Here is a 17,558-nt window from a genome sequence, read left to right on the forward strand (position 1 = left end):
TGTATGTCCTGTACATGTGGCAGAATTGACAATAAAGTTGACTTTGACTTTGATAAAGCCATACAGTGCATGTCTTCTCCATTCTCTCCTGTATTACATACTCTCCCTTTTTTTTCCAACAGCACTTGAATACAGCACAATCACGCTTCCTGTGTTTCTGCTCCTCCCAGTTCAAAGATGGCAGCCATGGGACAGAGACGAGAGACGACACAAATTTAGGACTTTTGTCATGAAACAAAACTGGGTTGCGGAGCTGATACCGCTATTGTTTTGACATAACAGTGAATTAAACTGTCACCGCCAATGTGTCGTCGTAGGAATAGTTTAAAAGGGTTCAGAAATATGTTTTCCTGTGGGCTAAGCTAGCAAGCAGAGGTTAGCAAATAAATGAACTTGTCTCTTCTGCCACACAAGAAGGAAGCAGTTGCCTTTCATACAGTCTATTGACATCTTATAAGGTGAGTTTGTATCTTTTTTATGATTGTAGAGACGCATATTTTATTAGTAGGTACAGCTCGGTTGTTTTCATGAGTAAAGAACTTGCATTGTTAACGTTAGCCTTAAGCTCGGTCTTATTCTATGGTGAATAAATACGGGTTCGTATTTCAGTGAGGTGCTCGTGGCACGGCTCTCGAGATTAAGCGTTTATAAACGCTTACAGATTTTGTTTTCGCGCAGTCCTGTGTAAATATTCGTCTGCTTTGCTGCAAGTGGAGCATACAAGTCATGTCCGTACTTGCAAAATCAGATGCAGAAATCTTTCCTTTTCTTTCCCACCAGCTCAATTTCATCATGGCCATCTCTCAGTTCCGTCTTTTTAAGATCTGCACATGCCTAGCCAGCTTTCTTTCTTTCTTTAAAAGGTTAATATGCAGGTAAGCACAAATGCATTGTCCATTACAGCATGTATGAGACCTTTATCTTTACACTACTACGATATTTTTGAAAATAAAATAGGAGATATGGATTTAAAAAATATTGTTCTAGCTTTATGAAACTCACAGCAACTCACAGCATTTACCACGATTTTTGCATGCATCAGCACCACAACTAGAGATCCTTTTTTGTGCATGTGCTGGATGCAAGGTTGTCACAATGCACAGTAAAGAGATTTGATTGTGGTGTTCTGTAATGTGCAGTTTCTGCTTTTTATAATAATGGAGAGTTTAATTTCATTGTGTAACACAGGACTGGAAGGGGCCGCAAACTCAGTGGTGATCAAATAACTCTCCCAACAACAGTGGATTTTTCATCATCTGTACCAAAACAGGCATGTACTGCAGCAGTCATCAGCAACTGCTTTGAGAAGAGGCTGCCATACAGGAGACACAATTTTCTTGTTTTCATAAACAAATAACTTTCAGGCACTATTGTGTTTTTATTAGTTTATTTTTGTCTGCACAGCCAGAGATTGAGGAATGGAGCTCTTGGGATGAAGAGGCTCCTACAAGTATTAAGATTGAAGGTGGCAACGGCAATGTCTCCCCTCCACCCAACGATGTAGATGAAGAGCCGGACTACTTCAAAGACATGGCTCCCACCATCAGAAAAACACAGAAGGTATGTCTGCAACAAGTCAAAGCAGTTTGTGCCGTGTCTATGAAAGTGTATAACCCCTTTAAATTTGTCTTTTATTAAGTAAACTTCACCTGTGAGGCTCAGCTCCTTAATTGTGGTGAACTTTGACAATGTTTGCTGAGTATACACAATTATACCAGTGTAAATATGACAGAAAATAAGGTGAAGTGTAATAGGGCCACTCTATGTCATGGAATTTATAGTTTGTTTATGTGGTTGGCTTTTTTTAACTGAAGAGTCGTAGGTGTCATTACAATGTCAGAGATGGAAAAGCGGTTATTTTTGTAAATGAGGAAAAACTGTAATAGCAAAAAAAAAAGAAGCCGTGACTATTGTGTTTGACTTAAGCAAACATGATACAAAATACAATGAAGATGCGGAAAAAAGTTGCCGCTTCAAAGGGAAAGGCTACTATTTGTTTTCCAACTGTTTTAAATGGATCCATGCCACAGAAAATTCTAAGAATAATATTATAATAAAATGTATATTCTATTAGAAACTTAAGAGTAGCATCTAGAAGTAATTTGCACAAACAGTGTCGATCTTAGTCTTTGTTTTTTACTCAGTTTAGAAATGGGCAGATGTAAAACAAGAGACACGCAGTGCAGAGTTTCATTTATGTATTCCATTGCAATATTAAAACTTTAGCTTTGATTTCCTGTAATAACAAGAAATGGCATCTAATATATAACTCTATTTGTTTGTTTTTAGCAAATCTATTTGTTTATTTTTAGCAAATTCTTAACTGTTGTCTAAACCAAGAAGCATGACATAAATATTCTGTAGGCATCCAGATACAGTAAAGAGTAAAGGTTTTGCTATTAATGCTTTGAATGCGATCAAATGTTTCTTGTGATCCAAACCCATGGCTTTTGATTGAAACGTCTTCTTTTGATACATAGCCTGATAATTCCTGCAGCCACTGATTAGAAGTTGTTTGAGTGCAGAAGTAAAGTGCTTTTAAAATGTTGGGTTTGTCATTTCTAGACATACAATTTTTGTAGTGTAACAGTGTGATTGCTTGAAAATCTCCCATTCTCAGCTTGTCCTTCCTATTAATAGTTGAGCAGCGATTCAACATTAACTCCTTTTACTTTGACTCTAAGCTCCTCTTCTTTTTTTCTGGTTTTCATATTGAAGATTGTGTTGAAGAAAAGGGAACCTTTGAACTATCTGGTGCCTGATGGCTCAGCAGGCTTCTCCAGCAGGTTGGCAGCCTCTCAGGATATGATGACTTTCATTCCCCCCTCAGTAAGTTACACTATTGTTGGAAGACTGTTTATGTTTTACACTCTGTATGCTAATAATTTTATAATTATGCAGGAGAAGTTGTTGGCCATCAAAGGAAAGCAAAACTTGTTTTATCAGTAAATAGGCTTGTGAAAAAAATTATTAAAGCTGCAGGACTTGAATCTTAGAAAACCCAAATGTCAGAATGACTCAGTAAGCCTTCAAAAGAATGCACCAATCCCCTTCTCTTATTCCACTGGTTCAGTAAATTTTGATGCAGTTTGCAACACTCTTGTGTGAACTGACGTTTATGATGTATTAGACATCAAAGGCTCCCGACTAAAATGTTATCATAGTGTTATCTCTGTATATAAGACTGCAAACTGTCAATTTCCACAGGCTGAACTGGGTGAAATGGACACCTGGCAGGAGGACACAAATGCCTGGGAGGATGAGTCTGATGCTGCCTGGGAGGCAGAGGAGGTGCTCAGGTAAATGGGTCAAGAGTTCATCTGCTTCTATATACAGCAAATACCAGTTTGCTACCTTAACTAACCAGTTATGACACAACAACAGGAACAAGGAGTGTTTTTTATGTTATTAACCATGTTAATATACAATTCCAACACATTGTCATTGAACCCAGATTTGATTGCAGTAAAGACTGAGGAATGCACAACAACAGGTTTCATGGCCACATACAACAATCTGTCTGTATTTACACAGAAAAACATTTTTTACAACACAACACAGTTGTAAAAGATTATTATTCACAATCCTTGTGTTAATGCACACCAGGTTATAGTTGGATTTCTTAGCTGTCATCTAAATGACCCCAAGTAGATGCCTCCTGTGAAATGCTATTTTTTATTTTATTTTTAATTGTAATTTTTTGCAGACTAGGGGGAAATTATGTTAAACAAGAGAGTGATCAAACCTTTTATTATGCAAACACATGGGTCCCTTGCATCTCTTCCTCACACCTCCTACCAGTGAGGACAGAGGTGTCTAAACTGAAAAATAAGAAATCTTTGCTTCCAGTCTTACAACAGAATTTCTTAATCTTGGTGTAAAAAACATAGATTGTTAACATAGCTGGTTATTAGCAGTTAATTCATATTTAGTTCCTCTAGTTTCCTTTAGCTTATCCTCTATTACAGGGGTCTCAAACTCGCGGCCCGGGGACCACTTGCGGCCCTTATATTGACTTAGAAATATAATACAGTTTGGTCCTTGAAGTTACTTTTTTTGTTGGGGAGTATTTATTTGTTGCTGAGTGCAATGTTAAAATAAGTTCTTTTATAAGCAGAAAATTATCTAATATGAAGGCAATATGGGCAGAGAGTACAAACATATGTTAGTTCAGTAAGAGAGTTATTTGTAAAGAGAAAATTTTTCGCTAGCAGTCAAAAACTAATGTGTACACTTATGCCTGCATTTTTATTTTGTTAAATATGAATAAAATTATAGCAGAAGACCTTTCACGCGTGTGGCCAGAAAGAGAGTACCAGAGTACCATTATGTGGTAGTTCAATGAATGGCTTCAGTTAGTTAAGAGTGAGGAAAAAGAATTGCGTTCACGTTTGCAATTTTGTCTTGTTATACAATATATTAAAAGGGAAAAAAAAAAAACCCCACTGTATTTTCAGAAATATTTTTGGGTGTTTTCTTGTTTGTTTGGGGTTTTTTGTACTACTTGAACACTAAAGTGGATTGCCAATGAGATGACAGTGCCAGCAGTAGCCCACAGCTCATATAAGTTTGACACCCCTGCTCTAATAGATGGTGTTATTTGTTCAGATTAAAAAAACAAACAACAACATAGCTCTATAAAAGTATTTTAATTTTTCATTTGTTTTTATCTCACACAACTCAAAGAAGTCTCGTGAGCCCATTATGCTCGCCGTCTCTTGTCCTCGTGAACGGCACTGCACGTCAACAGTGGTCTCGTATCCGCTGCCGAAAGCTGCACTTTGGCATTTCGGTTGTTTGTGCACCTCACGTCTTTGTAGTTAGAACACGAGTGTACAATGTTGGGTTTTTTTTGTTTTGTTCTTTTGGGAGGGGCAGGGGGTTATTGTTGTTAGTTTTTTGTTTTTGTACTGCTATTTGATGATCACTACAGATGTTCAGGTATTCACAGATTATACAGATACAGATGACTTTGTGGGAAACCCCAAACAAAAAAAAACTACTTCTTTGCTTCTGGTTTTGACTTCTCTTCCTATGCTTGCACTGATGTGGAAGATTTGTCTGAGTGATGACCTATCATTGAGTAGAATACGCCAGCCGGTACTCGCACCCAATACAGTGCTGGTATAAAATGATACCGAACTGTGGCGACATCACTGTTTGCACACAACATCAATACAGCGAGAATAATGGGCCCATTATATTTCTTCTTGCAGTCATCACTTTTCTAAATGTGTATGTTCATTTCATGGCCACCAGATGGCAGTGTTTGATAATACTTTGTCAGCAGTGGCACAAAAAGCAGGGTTTTGTTTTCCCCCATTCTCAGCTGACCTAGCTTTTGGTGACATGCTTTGGTGTGACATCACTTCCTGTCACCTATTATTTTTATTTTTTTTATACTATAATTTTGTGTTTTGCTTTTGTTTTTTAAACAGACAACAGAAGATGGCTGAGAGAGAGAAGCGCTTCATGGAGCAGCAGAGGAAAAAGATGGAGAAAGAAGCCCAGAGAATGATGAAGAAGGAGCAGAAAATTGCCGTCAAGCTCTCATAACATTTTAAAGAGGCTCACTTTTGAGCAATTGGGGGTGGGGGAGGGGCAAAGATGCTAGCTCTGTCTTTAAAGTCACCAAACCTACCAGGATTCTTACTGTACACTACTCACATGTTAGCAGATTGTCCTCCTCCTTTTTTCCACCAGCAGCATTTTAGTGTGTTTTCCATCTGCAGCGGCATAAAACATGGCAATGTTGAGGGCAGCGGGTATTCTCACTCTTCATGTGGCAGGGTCATTTTGGTCTTTAAGGGAGATTTTGTTAATACCATCCAGATCATTTTAGGTTAAAGGTCAGAAGTGGCTTTCTGAGATAATGATTAAATCTGTTGGAAAATCTTCCATTTTGGATTTTCCAGGAACATTTGTAAATAAACCGGTACTTGTGCTACCTGTTGAAACATACACAGGGAGTACATTTCTCTCTTTTTTTGTAATTTTTACAACCTCAAAAGGCAAGGACGTCTAATTTATTTTATGCATCATTGAATACCAGTGAAATCCCTTGGTTTGCTTGATTTTTTATTTTTTTTTAATATTTATGTCTTTGTCTGACAACTGATCTGTTCGCTGTTTCTTTTCTTTTGTTTTTTTTTTAAATGAATGATGCTTTTATATTTCACATTATCTCCCTGTGCTGTATGGCCCTTATTTCGCTGGAAATCTGCATTAAAATGAAGGCTGGAAATTTTCAAAGTGCGTGTGGATACATGATGGTAGACTAGAACGTAGCCAATGCAGATGTTAGCTGTGGGTTCCCATGGTAATCTCACTGCATCTCTCTGCCATTCACTCATTTTTGTCAGCCCTTAATATTGAAGGAGAATTTCCAGTGATCGATGAGTCTTTTTTTTCCCCTTTTATCTTGGGGGAGGAAATCTTGCTCTCCTGTTAAATAGTTGATGAATTGTCTGCAGAGACCCAGTACTTAAAATACATGGGTCATCATCACAATGGACACTCATACAGTAATCTTGGCAAATAATGGGCTGATGGATAAACGTTTCCTAGCACATCATTTTAAGTAAGTGCTTCTGACTGAGCATCTTGTTATGCATCATTGTAATGAAATTCCCAGTCAGTGTTGTCATGGAAACATTGGCAAGTGCAGATACAGCATGTGTTCATCCATGACTTGTGATAAATGGTGCAAAGCAAGTCAAAGAAGACATATCTGGGTTAATATTATTCAATGATTTACTGACAAAATTTCTGTTAAAATTTCAATGATAAAATGAATATGAAAATAATTAGAGCATGAATAGATTCAAGAATGAAATTAAAAGCAGGTGTGGATTTATTTTCTTTGGAAATGCCCGTTCCCCGTTATTTTCACTGAGAAAGGCTGCATGTCATGTTTTCCTTTTTAAATTTTGCACGTCATGATTTCTTTTTTTCAGAAATTAATCATTAAAATCCTGTTTTCACACATGCTTAAGGGTAAAAATAGCAGTGGTTGAGCACAACATAGGACTAATATAAAGTAATGAGTCCAGAGTTGACAAATTGTATCTCTGCTGTATTAGACCTACACAGGTTTTTAATAAATTTTGATTCATGCCTTCAACTGAAGACAATCTGGCTACGCCTGATATGTAAATAGTAAAATAACTCCAGCAACCATTGTGGGAAAGGTAATAATTTTTCATGAATACAACCTTTATGTTCAGGCTTTTTCATAGACTGTCTATGAGTGTTTTTTAGGTGTCGGCCACTTGGCAAACATCTTGTTTCTACAATGAAATAAAACTCTATTGGAAAGAGCTCTGTAAAATGTTACCATCAGTGATGGTCCCCAGAGGATGAACCTTACCAATATCTCACTCTGGTTTTTATTGAAATTTGTCAAGCTATTGGTGGAATTGCCATTACATTCCCGCAAAACAGAAATATGTATAGACTCTTCCCTTGACATCATCATGTTAAAATAAAATTGACCTAGAACTTTCTATTTTTTAATCTCCTACCTGCAAACCAGCCTCATGAAAAATGCTGCAAACTACAGAAGTGAATAAGGGGAGAAAATGCGACAAAACCTTGATGGAGTGACACAAACTTAAAGATTGTGTTAACGATTGCACTTAGTTGGAGATTATGTATCGGAATTTCAGGAGCAGGACCACGCCTCCAAACACTCGTTCTGGTTGTCATCTATATAGGTTCCCCCAGTTCTGCAAGCTGTTCATTCTCGTTTACGTGCCCCACCCTCCTTGTTCTCAATTCTTTAACTTCTTCACTTCTATTTAGTGCATGGAGATCTGCCAGGCCCGGGAGCCGTTGCTAGTCCCCTTCGAGGCCTTCCCCAAACCGCAGCTCAATTCATGTCAAAGCATTCATTTTTACCTACTAAAACGCTGTCAAACCTAAAATGAGGACATGGGCCCAGCTATTGAAATAAAGAAGTGGAGAATTTATTGTATCATAATACTTTCTGAAGTCCATAAATGTTAGCAATGTGGCTAATAGGCTAATGTAGGATGGTTACCATGTTGTAAAGCATTTCTTTTCATGATCAATCATTTACGCATTAGAGTCAAGCATCAGCATGCATGAAGATTCCAGTATCAAAACAGTCTGATGCTAAACTGGCCTGTAGAAGGTACTGACGGACTATTGTCATCACACATCTGACCTCCATCATAATGATGTCAGTCCCATCTACCTGGGGACTATGCCGGCCTGCCTGCCAAACCTCTCAGAGACTGACCCACTTTCAGAAAGGGAAAGTGCATGTCATCAGTCTTCAGAAAGGGGATAAGCTAAGTGGGTGCAGTCACATCCAGTGTTCTTTAAAAAAAAAAAAAAACTGGTGTGCACTCATGCTCAAACCAATGCTTGCCCACTCATTTAATCTAGCATCCCTACACTGATGTGAGGATTACAGCATCTGATGATTCAGATGCCTTATGAACCGAGGAGTCATGGTTATGCAATGTCAACATAGCATTTCTCCTTACAGCTGGAGCGGAAATGGACCCATTGTAGCAAAGATGCAAGTGTTGGCTCATGTAGATTTAATCAGCTTTTTGCTTTAATTTTCACTGAATGTGATGGGTATTATGCAATCACTAAAGGCTTATGTGGGCAGACTCAGAGCTGCACTGACCCAGTTTTTACTGGTGTAAGGGCAGGTTTAACAGCTTCTGAGAGATCCCAGTAAAGTGGATCTAATGCACTCCACAGTCAGAACCACAACCCAGGGGACATCTGTAGACGGGTCGAGAAAGCTTTTACGTAAGATGAGCCATCACGAGAGCATGTTGCTTGCTGGAACTTGGGTTCTGATGAGATACCCCACCCCCGTTTATTTATTTATGGGAAGAAAAAAAAACAAACAAACAAACAAAACAAAACAAAAAAACTCCCATTGTTTGTCTCTCGAACAGGACCCTTACACAAGTCAAACTTGGAAAAAGATTTCCATGAATTTTAATAAACCCAAAAGCAAATGTCAAAAAAACAAAACAAAAACCAAATAAACAAAACACTACAACATAGCCAGAATTATCATGCTTTAATAATAAAGATGCAAGGACATTGATGTTACTACCAGTATTGCACATTGCTCAGGCACATTACAAGTGTCAGTTGCTTTGAAGCATTAGCTTCTATGAACAATACACAGGCAGTACCAAGTAAAGCTCTACACCCAGAATGAGGAGAGGAAAAAGAAAAAAACAAAAAAATTCACAAAACGGTGAACTTACATTAAAGCTTTGGCTGAAGGTTTAAGGTTACTTTATGAAGAAAGGAAACATTCCAGAACCCACCACCCATCAAACAGAAAGCAGCAGTCAGTCTTTCACCTCCTGAAAATCTCTTAACACAAAGAACTTTTGCTTTAAACAGCTAGGGACACCACAGGACTATGATAACACACAACCACCTACCCAGATGATCTGCTTATACATGTAAATCATAAATAAATACATAAATAAACTTTGTTATAAATAATCCCTTCCATGTCACCTCTTGGTAACTACAGTGCAAAAAAAATAACAGTGCTCAAACCAAAATGACTGCATTGATATCAAGTGTTCAACGATGTCACAAATACTCTTGGAAAGATGCTTAAGTGCTTTAGTTCAAGGTCAGGGGTTTTGCATGCGGATTGGAAGCCATTACGCATCAGGCCTATGAGTGATGTGACGAAGAGAGTGCAATCCCATGATGCAGCAGCCCCTAATCAGGGCAGCAATGTTGTACACCGGAGTGCTTCCGTCCAAGCCATGCCGTGAGTACAGCCAAGCCACTGTAGGCAATACTGGTGCCGCTACTGCCACCAGATCCACAAGGAAGCTGTTGCTCCAGTAACGCTTGCCGACCACATCCAGTCCTGATGACAGATGAGAATCCTCCTCGCCGACAGTAAAGTCCAGCTCCTCCATGAATCGTCTGTTCTCGGAAGGCTCTGAGCAACATGTGCCGGAATCGGTGGAGGTGTCGGGGCTCTCTGGAAATGTGCTAGGTTGGGAAGGTGTTGAGTCAGGCTGTTTGGTGGTGGTGCAAATGGAGCCAGGTAGGTTTGGGAACCCTAGAAGACTAACTGGGGCTGATAGGGCTGCATCTCCTGCTGCAAACCCATGGAACTTTAGAAGCTGAAAGAGCAGAGCCTGCATGTCTGGAGGCATGGGCATGATGTCGGCCTGGACTTCTTTGTCCTGATGTGGAAGTGTGCCTGAGGTGGCAACCATATCTGGTAGAGTGGGCTGGGTTCCAGTGGATGAATCGGTTGACTGTCTCTCTCCTGACAGCGCAGACACTCTGGGCCCAGACTCTGCACTGGCCCTCAGCTTGCTGCTACAGTCCTGACTGAAGTCCATTGCAGTGGACATGAAGACCTTCTCCAAAATGTCCGCTCTGTTCGCCATCTCATCATTTGCCAGCAGCCCGCTGTCTGCCATTGCCTCTGCTCCTTGGTATCCCAGCTCCATTGCACCTTCCTCATCCACCACCATCTTCTTCCCGCTGCCATCAGAGCTGTCGTACATAAAGTCCAGGGTGTTTTCATCTTGGAGGTTGGCACCACTCTGGGCGAGCTCCATGCTTTGCAGCAGGGACTCCAACTTCCTGTTTTGGATGTTGATGTCAATGAAGTATTTCTGAATTCCTTTATCTTTTTCCATCAGACTGCTCTTCATGGTTTCCACCACCTGACGCAGCTGCTTGATCTCTTTGCGTGCTTCTTTGAGGGACAGCTGAGCCTCCACCCGGTGGCACTCCTCTTCAATCCAGTCCTCCCTCATTCTGCTAAGCTGGGCTTTAAGCTCCTCAATCTCTGTCTCTCTAATAAAGAGGGAGGAAAACATCCAAGTAACTTAAAGGAACAGTTTTTGAATACACACTTGTGAACTTTACCATGTAATTTGTAAAGTTTGGGAAAAAAAAAAAAGCCACTTATATGCCAAGTCTGAAGCTATACATAGTTTAGCTAAAGACTGGATGTTCTGGGGGATGGCTGTGACAACCCACTGTGTGTGGGTTTAGGTGGCTAGACATTTACTGTTAGAAGAGAGAAATACGCTATATGGACAGAAGTCCTAGGCCACTTACAAATGCCGGGAGGTTTTTTTTGTTTTGTTTTTTTTTTAAAACAAAAAACAAAACAAAAACACTGCACTTATTGAGTTTGTAACTTTGTGTTTTCTGCCACTTTAATACAAATGTCTGTGAAGGTTCATGGCCTGAATTCAAAGGGGGGAGTGAATAACTATTCAGTTTGAAATGTATGAAAGTATGTACAGTTACACATTTATGTAAAAAAAACTTAATCAAATAGGTCATTAGTTTGCAATATTACTCCGACACAAAATTCAAGACATGAGCAGTAATTTTAGGTCAAAGTGGCAGGTGGGCCACACATGGGCCTTAACACTTAACATATGACTGGGTAGCATTATCAATTTAAAGCCAACAACCTTTGTTGTTTATGGTTTTTGAATAAAATGTAAGAAACTTTAGTCTTGTATTTTGATTAGAGAGAAAATTTAAAATTGAGTGGGCACCATGGGATTCCCGGGTTTTTAAGTGGGCCACCTACGAATGGCTGGTGTAACCTAGCTACCACACTTTTAATAATGCATTGGATTTATATAGCGCTTTTCAAGGCACCCAAAGCGCTTTACAGTTCCACTATTCATTCACTCTCACATTCACACACTGGTGGAGGCAAGCTACAGTTGTAGCCACAGCTGCCCTGGGGCAGACTGACAGAAGCGAGGCTGCCATATCGAAGCGAGGCGCCATCGGCCCCACTGGCCAACACCAGTAAGCCAGAGACAAGTGTCTTGCCCAAGGACACAACGATCGAACCGGCAACCTTTCGGTTACAGATGAGCTTCCCAACCCCCTGAGCCACGGTCGTCCCATCTATTAATCCATCTAACCCCAGCAATGCCATTCCTATTGATTTCTTACTATGCCTCCTTTTTGTCTTAGTACACATTCAAAGAAATTGTAGTAAAGTAAAATAAATAACTCAAATTTTCACCCAAAATAAAAATGGCATATTTTGCCATTTGCCCAGATGCTCCTGTTTGAGTCTTCATGGTAAACCACAGTCCCATATTTAATGAATGGCAAGGACATTATTTAATCCATCACTGTTAAGTGCAGCATACGAATAAAGAAACACTTTAAAAATATGCTTTGCTATGCGCAGTCTTATGCAACACTCCTTTTCCAGGGGGTTTAGACTTCACAAGATGTTACTGAGGAGCAGAACTGCAGCATGCAAGCATTACATCAGCACAGCAGTACATTTTTGCTGTCATCCTGTCTTAAAACTGAACAGCTGGACATGAGGCTGCCAACCTGTCATGGACTCTGTTCTCAGACTCCAGCAGTTTGGTCTTCAGGTGTCTGATGGCCACTTCCTTCTGCTGCAGAGGGGTGAGGTACTGCTCAGGGTTCGGAGGCCTGATTCCGTGGTTGTCACCACATGAATGGTAGCAGCCCAGACCTGCCCTTCTGTTGGGCAGACAAAGAGAGGGAGAAAGGGAAATGAGGTTGCCGGTGGATGTTTACACCTCGGAAAGTGATTATCTGTCATTCATCAAGCAGACATTTTTAAACAGCTGCAGACAAACCAATTTAAAACTTCAGCTAAATTCTCCCCACAGAATGTAATTAGTCGGATTCAGAGTGCTGTCAGGGCAGATGCTCCCTGAAGCCTGGAATTACTGTCTGACACAGGATTACTGACATGCAGGCAACAGACTTAAAATCCTAAAATGCTGAATACAAGCAGCGTTAGCTAGCAAAGAAATCACCTTAGTGGAAAAAGCCTTGGCAAATGTCCCCTACATGTCCTCAAATAGGTGTGTCATCATGCTCAGAGAAAACTAATAAAAGGATTCCTGTCACCCCCCAAAAAAGCTAGCAGATTTGGATGATATGCAAAGCAGCATTTAAGACGCTCTCTTTCACCAGCACGATATCCTAGCAACCTGGGTTACTCTAGGCTTTGATGCAAATATGCTGCATCCCTGCCAGAAATAGATACAGCCCTGGAGAAAGCAGCATGTGAGGGGGAAGCAATGTCACATGACACTTAGCCAGGCAGAGGAATGCTGACAAACCGCACGTCTTGGAGTGACAGGACTGGAGGATGATGATGCACTTATGGAAGCTGTGAGCGTGGAAAACAGGGCAGATTCTGTGTCTGCACAGAAACTAAAAGGGTTGAGTGTCTATCGTTTGGACTGCTCCTGAGAGTGGATTTTTAAAGTGAAGGTTTATGCAGGGCTGAGATGCAAACTAGCAGAGCCTTTCAAATAATCTGCTGCCTTAAGCACCATGTTAGAAATTCAGTTTTAGCAATATTTAAGACTCAGGCAACTGTATTCTGTTGTATGAAAAATTTTATGACCCTGTTCTCTTTGCCAAAGCAAACTGCTTTCGCTCTAGTTGCAGATGAGACCCAGTCAGAAAGGTCACTGTCTGGGTACCATATTCAGACATTTGCTATATTAAATCCCCATTAATCCCAGCTACAGCCACATCATGACCAATATAATCCTAGCCAGCTGCAAGAGAGGAAATGATAACTGTCTGAGCCTAATCCAGCCACCCACTCACTAGTGGTCACTGCACATGGCCCGAGCCACAGCCTAAACCTCTACAGTCTCCAAAATGTACCTGCTTCTCTTACAAAAAAGGTTACACTTCAAACACATTTAACAGGAAATAAAGAGAAAACGGCAAATAAGCATGAAATCTATATTTATTACCTAGAAGTGGGGCTGGAGGTGCAGCTGCTGCTGTTGGTTGAGGAGGCAGCTCTTGGAGGAGTTCGGTAGGGAGCGTAGAGTTCTGCATCTCTGTTGGCTGCTGGGTTCCCGGCTGGTTTGAACACCGGAAGTGGCCTGATGTGAGTGCTGCGACTTAAGATGAAAGAAAAAAAATAAAAATTAATGAGAACAAATAAATATGGGTGTTCATTAATAATTTTTTTTTTAAGTGTGTATATGCACACTGCAGTCTTGCTGGATAATGCATGTCTTGAAAACTTAAGTTCAAATCTGTTAGTGATTTATGATGCACATATTAAACCTCATACCTGCGTGAAGGAGCTTTCTTTCCAACTGAATTGGAACTGAGAACCTCCCTGGTCTTTAGGCTGCCTGTGCTGCTGGAAGAGCTGAAGTCTGCCTCACTACCTGAAGGAAGGAAAAAAAATCACAATGTCCCAACAGGATAAAACAAACTGTTGAACAGTCATCTTTAGTGATGCAGAAACACTGACTGATTCCTGCAAGTGTAAAAATGTGGGTTCTACAAAATTATGTCTCCTTTTTTTGGCCGCTCCCTGTAGAGGTCAGCACAGCAGATCATCCGCTTCCATCTCAGCTTATCCCTTGCATCTTCCTGTCACACCAACCCTCTCCATGTCCACCGGGCTGCTGCATCTTCGACACCCTCTGTCCAATATATCCACTATCCCCCCTCTACGTATGTCCAAACTATCTCAGCCTTGTCTCTCTTTCTTTGTCTCCAAACTGCATGACCCAAGCTGCCCCTATGACATACTCCTTTCTAATCTTATCCATTCTGGTCACCCCTACTGAGAAAATCTTAACATGTCCAGCTCTGCAATCCATACATAATAGTAAGTCTCATTACAATCTGGTAAACCTTCCCTTTCACTGTTGCTGCATGATTCTGTCACATATCATCCCAAACACTCATCTCCACCCACACTCTTCTTCACCTCTCCTGTGCACCATCCATTGCTTTGGCTCGTTGACCCCAGGTATTTAACTTCATCCACCTTTACTCCCTCTGCTCCTTGCATCTTGGCCGTTTCACCCACCTCCCTCTCATTCACACGCATGTAGTCCGTCTTTCTTCCACTGACTTTTATTCCTTTTTTCTCCAGACTCTCTTCAAACCTGCTCCCTACTCTCACTACGTGGCACAGTGTTGTCTCCAATCATCAGAGTCCACGGAGACTCCTGCCTGACCTCATCTGTCAACCCATGCCTCACCAGTGCAAACAAGAAGGGGCTCAGAGCCAAATCCTGACGCAATCCCATCCTTGCCTTGAACTCATCTGTCACTCCTACGGCACAACTCACCACTGTCTCTCTGTCTTCTTACATATTTTTCTGCCACTCCTGACTTCCTCATGCAGTCACACAGTTCCTCTCTTGGTACACCATTATATACTTCCTCTGGATCCACAAAGACGCAGTGCAACTTTTGATCACCGCTATACTTCTCCAGCAACACTCTGGGTTCTACATAATTTAATGAGGGTCAATTTTATAAAAATTAAAAAAAAAAAGAATCCTACTTAAAATTCCTGCTAAAAGAAGCCAAAAGTTACCAGCTAGACATATAGCTCCTGCCTTTAAACCACAGCCCAAGTTAATTTGAGTTTAATGCATGAGAGCAATTCATTTTCCCAACGTGCCACATTAGAAACCGAAACCGCTTTAGATTGAGTTTCGTTGTGCATTAGAAAACCATTTTCTTTTTTAAAAATCACAAACAATCCTTCATTCAGCAACCACTGCAGGATTATGGTGTTTATATCTCTAAACAGGATTTCCAATAAGATTCATGAGCAATCTATACTAATGCTTAGCCAAAAATGAACCATATCATCATAAATATCACTGGAACGTCACAATTAGCCAATGCTATCCAGCCTTATGCAATCTCTCTCTGCTGTTGTCCTGTTGCAGCAGGACAAAGGCTTGAGGCCTGGGCACAGAGATGTAAGCAGAACAAAAGCAGGTCATCATTTTAGAGTTTCAGTGATTCAAAACTGAAATCAGAGTCATACCTGAGTAGTGTCTTTTTCCATTAAACAAAACCATATTACTGTTTCCAGTGACAACAGCAATTAAAACTGCTCAAATCTCAGTGATCCTCCACCACTTTGTGAGTCAACTAAGAGTCTGTGCACCTTCAGTGAGCTGACCTCCTGCTAATCAGCCTAATTGGTTAAGCTCCCAAACATTTCTCCCCACCAATCAGTGCCCCTTGTTCAGTCTGATTATTAATCAAGCATTTCCCCCCTTTGCCTCAGATTATAAGAGAAAAAAATTAATTTTCTGATTTAAAAAAATGCACAGATACACAAATGGCTCTTCTCCCATTCACAATTTTCTTTTTAGTAAGCAGCTGCATCCCAGAGTGGGAAATTGTTATGTGATAACCATGCTGCACTACAGAAGTCTGTGAGTAGAAACAAAACAAAACTCATGAGTGGTAACAGAATCAAACCTTAGGATCAGATGATAATACAGCAGGGCTAAGCTGAAGATTTTGAGATTTCTTGCTTTATCTGAAATTTTGTTTTTGTATTTTTCTCAGTACTCTTTTTTTGTACCTCTGGCTTTCATGGCCGACCTCAGCTCCCTCTTGTGCCTAGGCGCGCTCCGTGCTTCACCGCTCCACTCGGCCATCACCCTCACCCTCTTCACTTTGGTCTTGCGCTCTGGGAGTATCGGCGATCCGTGGGCACTCTGCTCTGAGCCTGACGGGGTTTTGGAGGGGGACACAGACTGACTAGTGGGGCAGCCGGTGTCATCTATTGTAGACAGGCACACAGACAGTAATAGCCAAGAATGGGCAGCGCAGGGCAGGCAGTCAATCGCAACCTAAGTTTGCTCTCTGGCAGATAGCACAACAGCTTTTACAATGGCTCATCACCACCAGAAAGTAGCTGTCAAGCAGTTTCTGTGGTCACACACATTCACTCTTTGCATTTTTTGCTCTGTTTCTTAATAGAGGCTAGTTTGGGAGAAAACCAAATAAAGATGCTTTTTCTTTTTGAGCGTGCATAACCTTTGCTTAAATTTTTTAAAATGTTTGCATTGTAGTATTGGCTTAAGATTTTTCAGCTGACCACCAGTCACGTTCATTTCATATTAGGCATGTCCTGCCCTTGCCCTGGAGCTGAGCTTCTTACCAGAACAAAAACTGTTGGTGCTGATGGTCCTCTTGGAGTGCTCGGAGCTGATGTCACACTCCCTGCCCTCCTCCTCTGAGAAAGGGGAATCAGACAGAGGCGATCCCTTGTCTTTTGGTCGGAAAGGATGGAGGACCAGACGTGGGATGCGGCTGCGGGGGCTCCCTTTCTGTGGTGATTTGTTTTCCTGTTTATCAGAGCAGGAGGCACTGATGTAGTGCATGTATGATAACTATGATTTTCTTTTTTTTTTTCTCTTGAATTACCAAACGATTTAGTTCAGGTCATATTTATCATTAATTATCTTATGATAATAACTGCAAGGTTGCAGATATTTTTGTTTTATCTTTGTTTTTATGGGTAAAAAAGAGTATTTTGCATTCAGTTAAGACTCACCTCATATTCTTGGAATGGTCCCATCGTGCCTCACGCTTTCTCCTCTGATCAGTGTGAAAGAAGAAAAAAAGATAAACAGGTAAGTCACATTCCTGTGGACCATATATAGATAAGAATTTTGATGTGGAAGTCAAACTCATAATAAACAAAAGCCCTCTATCTGAACCCTGTTACACCACTGAAT

The 17,558-nt window shown here is 40.7% G+C and overlaps 2 protein-coding genes across 4 annotated transcripts in view; one reads left to right on the forward strand and one right to left on the reverse strand.

The window, feature by feature from the left end:
* The first annotated feature begins 147 nt into the window (after window positions 1-147).
* ebag9 (estrogen receptor binding site associated antigen 9) lies at window positions 148-7,128 on the forward strand. The gene is made up of 7 exons (XM_005741315.2): window positions 148-458; window positions 781-875; window positions 1,189-1,270; window positions 1,405-1,560; window positions 2,719-2,829; window positions 3,208-3,299; window positions 5,439-7,128. Exons 2-7 carry the CDS (start codon window positions 793-795, stop codon window positions 5,554-5,556), a joined length of 642 nt encoding a protein of 213 aa, XP_005741372.1. The 5' UTR covers window positions 148-458; window positions 781-792; the 3' UTR covers window positions 5,557-7,128.
* Window positions 7,129-9,053: 1,925 nt separating this feature from the next.
* Window positions 9,054-17,558, reverse strand: part of sybu (syntabulin (syntaxin-interacting)) — a 13,808-nt gene continuing 5,303 nt past the window's right edge. For 2 of the 3 annotated variants that reach the window (XM_005741316.2, XM_005741317.2), the window contains exons 2-8: window positions 17,375-17,418; window positions 16,979-17,165; window positions 16,397-16,597; window positions 14,117-14,216; window positions 13,788-13,940; window positions 12,370-12,525; window positions 9,054-10,842 (exon numbers count right to left, since the gene is read on the reverse strand). In XM_005741316.2, coding sequence (XP_005741373.1) covers window positions 9,678-10,842; window positions 12,370-12,525; window positions 13,788-13,940; window positions 14,117-14,216; window positions 16,397-16,597; window positions 16,979-17,165; window positions 17,375-17,398 — 1,986 coding nt within the window. In that variant the 5' untranslated portion in view covers window positions 17,399-17,418 and the 3' untranslated portion in view covers window positions 9,054-9,677. Of the gene's footprint in view, window positions 10,843-12,369; window positions 12,526-13,787; window positions 13,941-14,116; window positions 14,217-15,847; window positions 16,358-16,396; window positions 16,598-16,978; window positions 17,166-17,374; window positions 17,419-17,558 lie in introns of those variants that run through there. The other variant, XM_005741319.2, reaches the window with a different exon arrangement.

This window comes from Pundamilia nyererei, unplaced genomic scaffold (assembly GCF_000239375.1).
Source record: "Pundamilia nyererei isolate P.nyererei 1_Seehausen unplaced genomic scaffold, PunNye1.0 scaffold00109, whole genome shotgun sequence".
NCBI classification, from domain to species: domain Eukaryota; kingdom Metazoa; phylum Chordata; class Actinopteri; order Cichliformes; family Cichlidae; genus Pundamilia; species Pundamilia nyererei.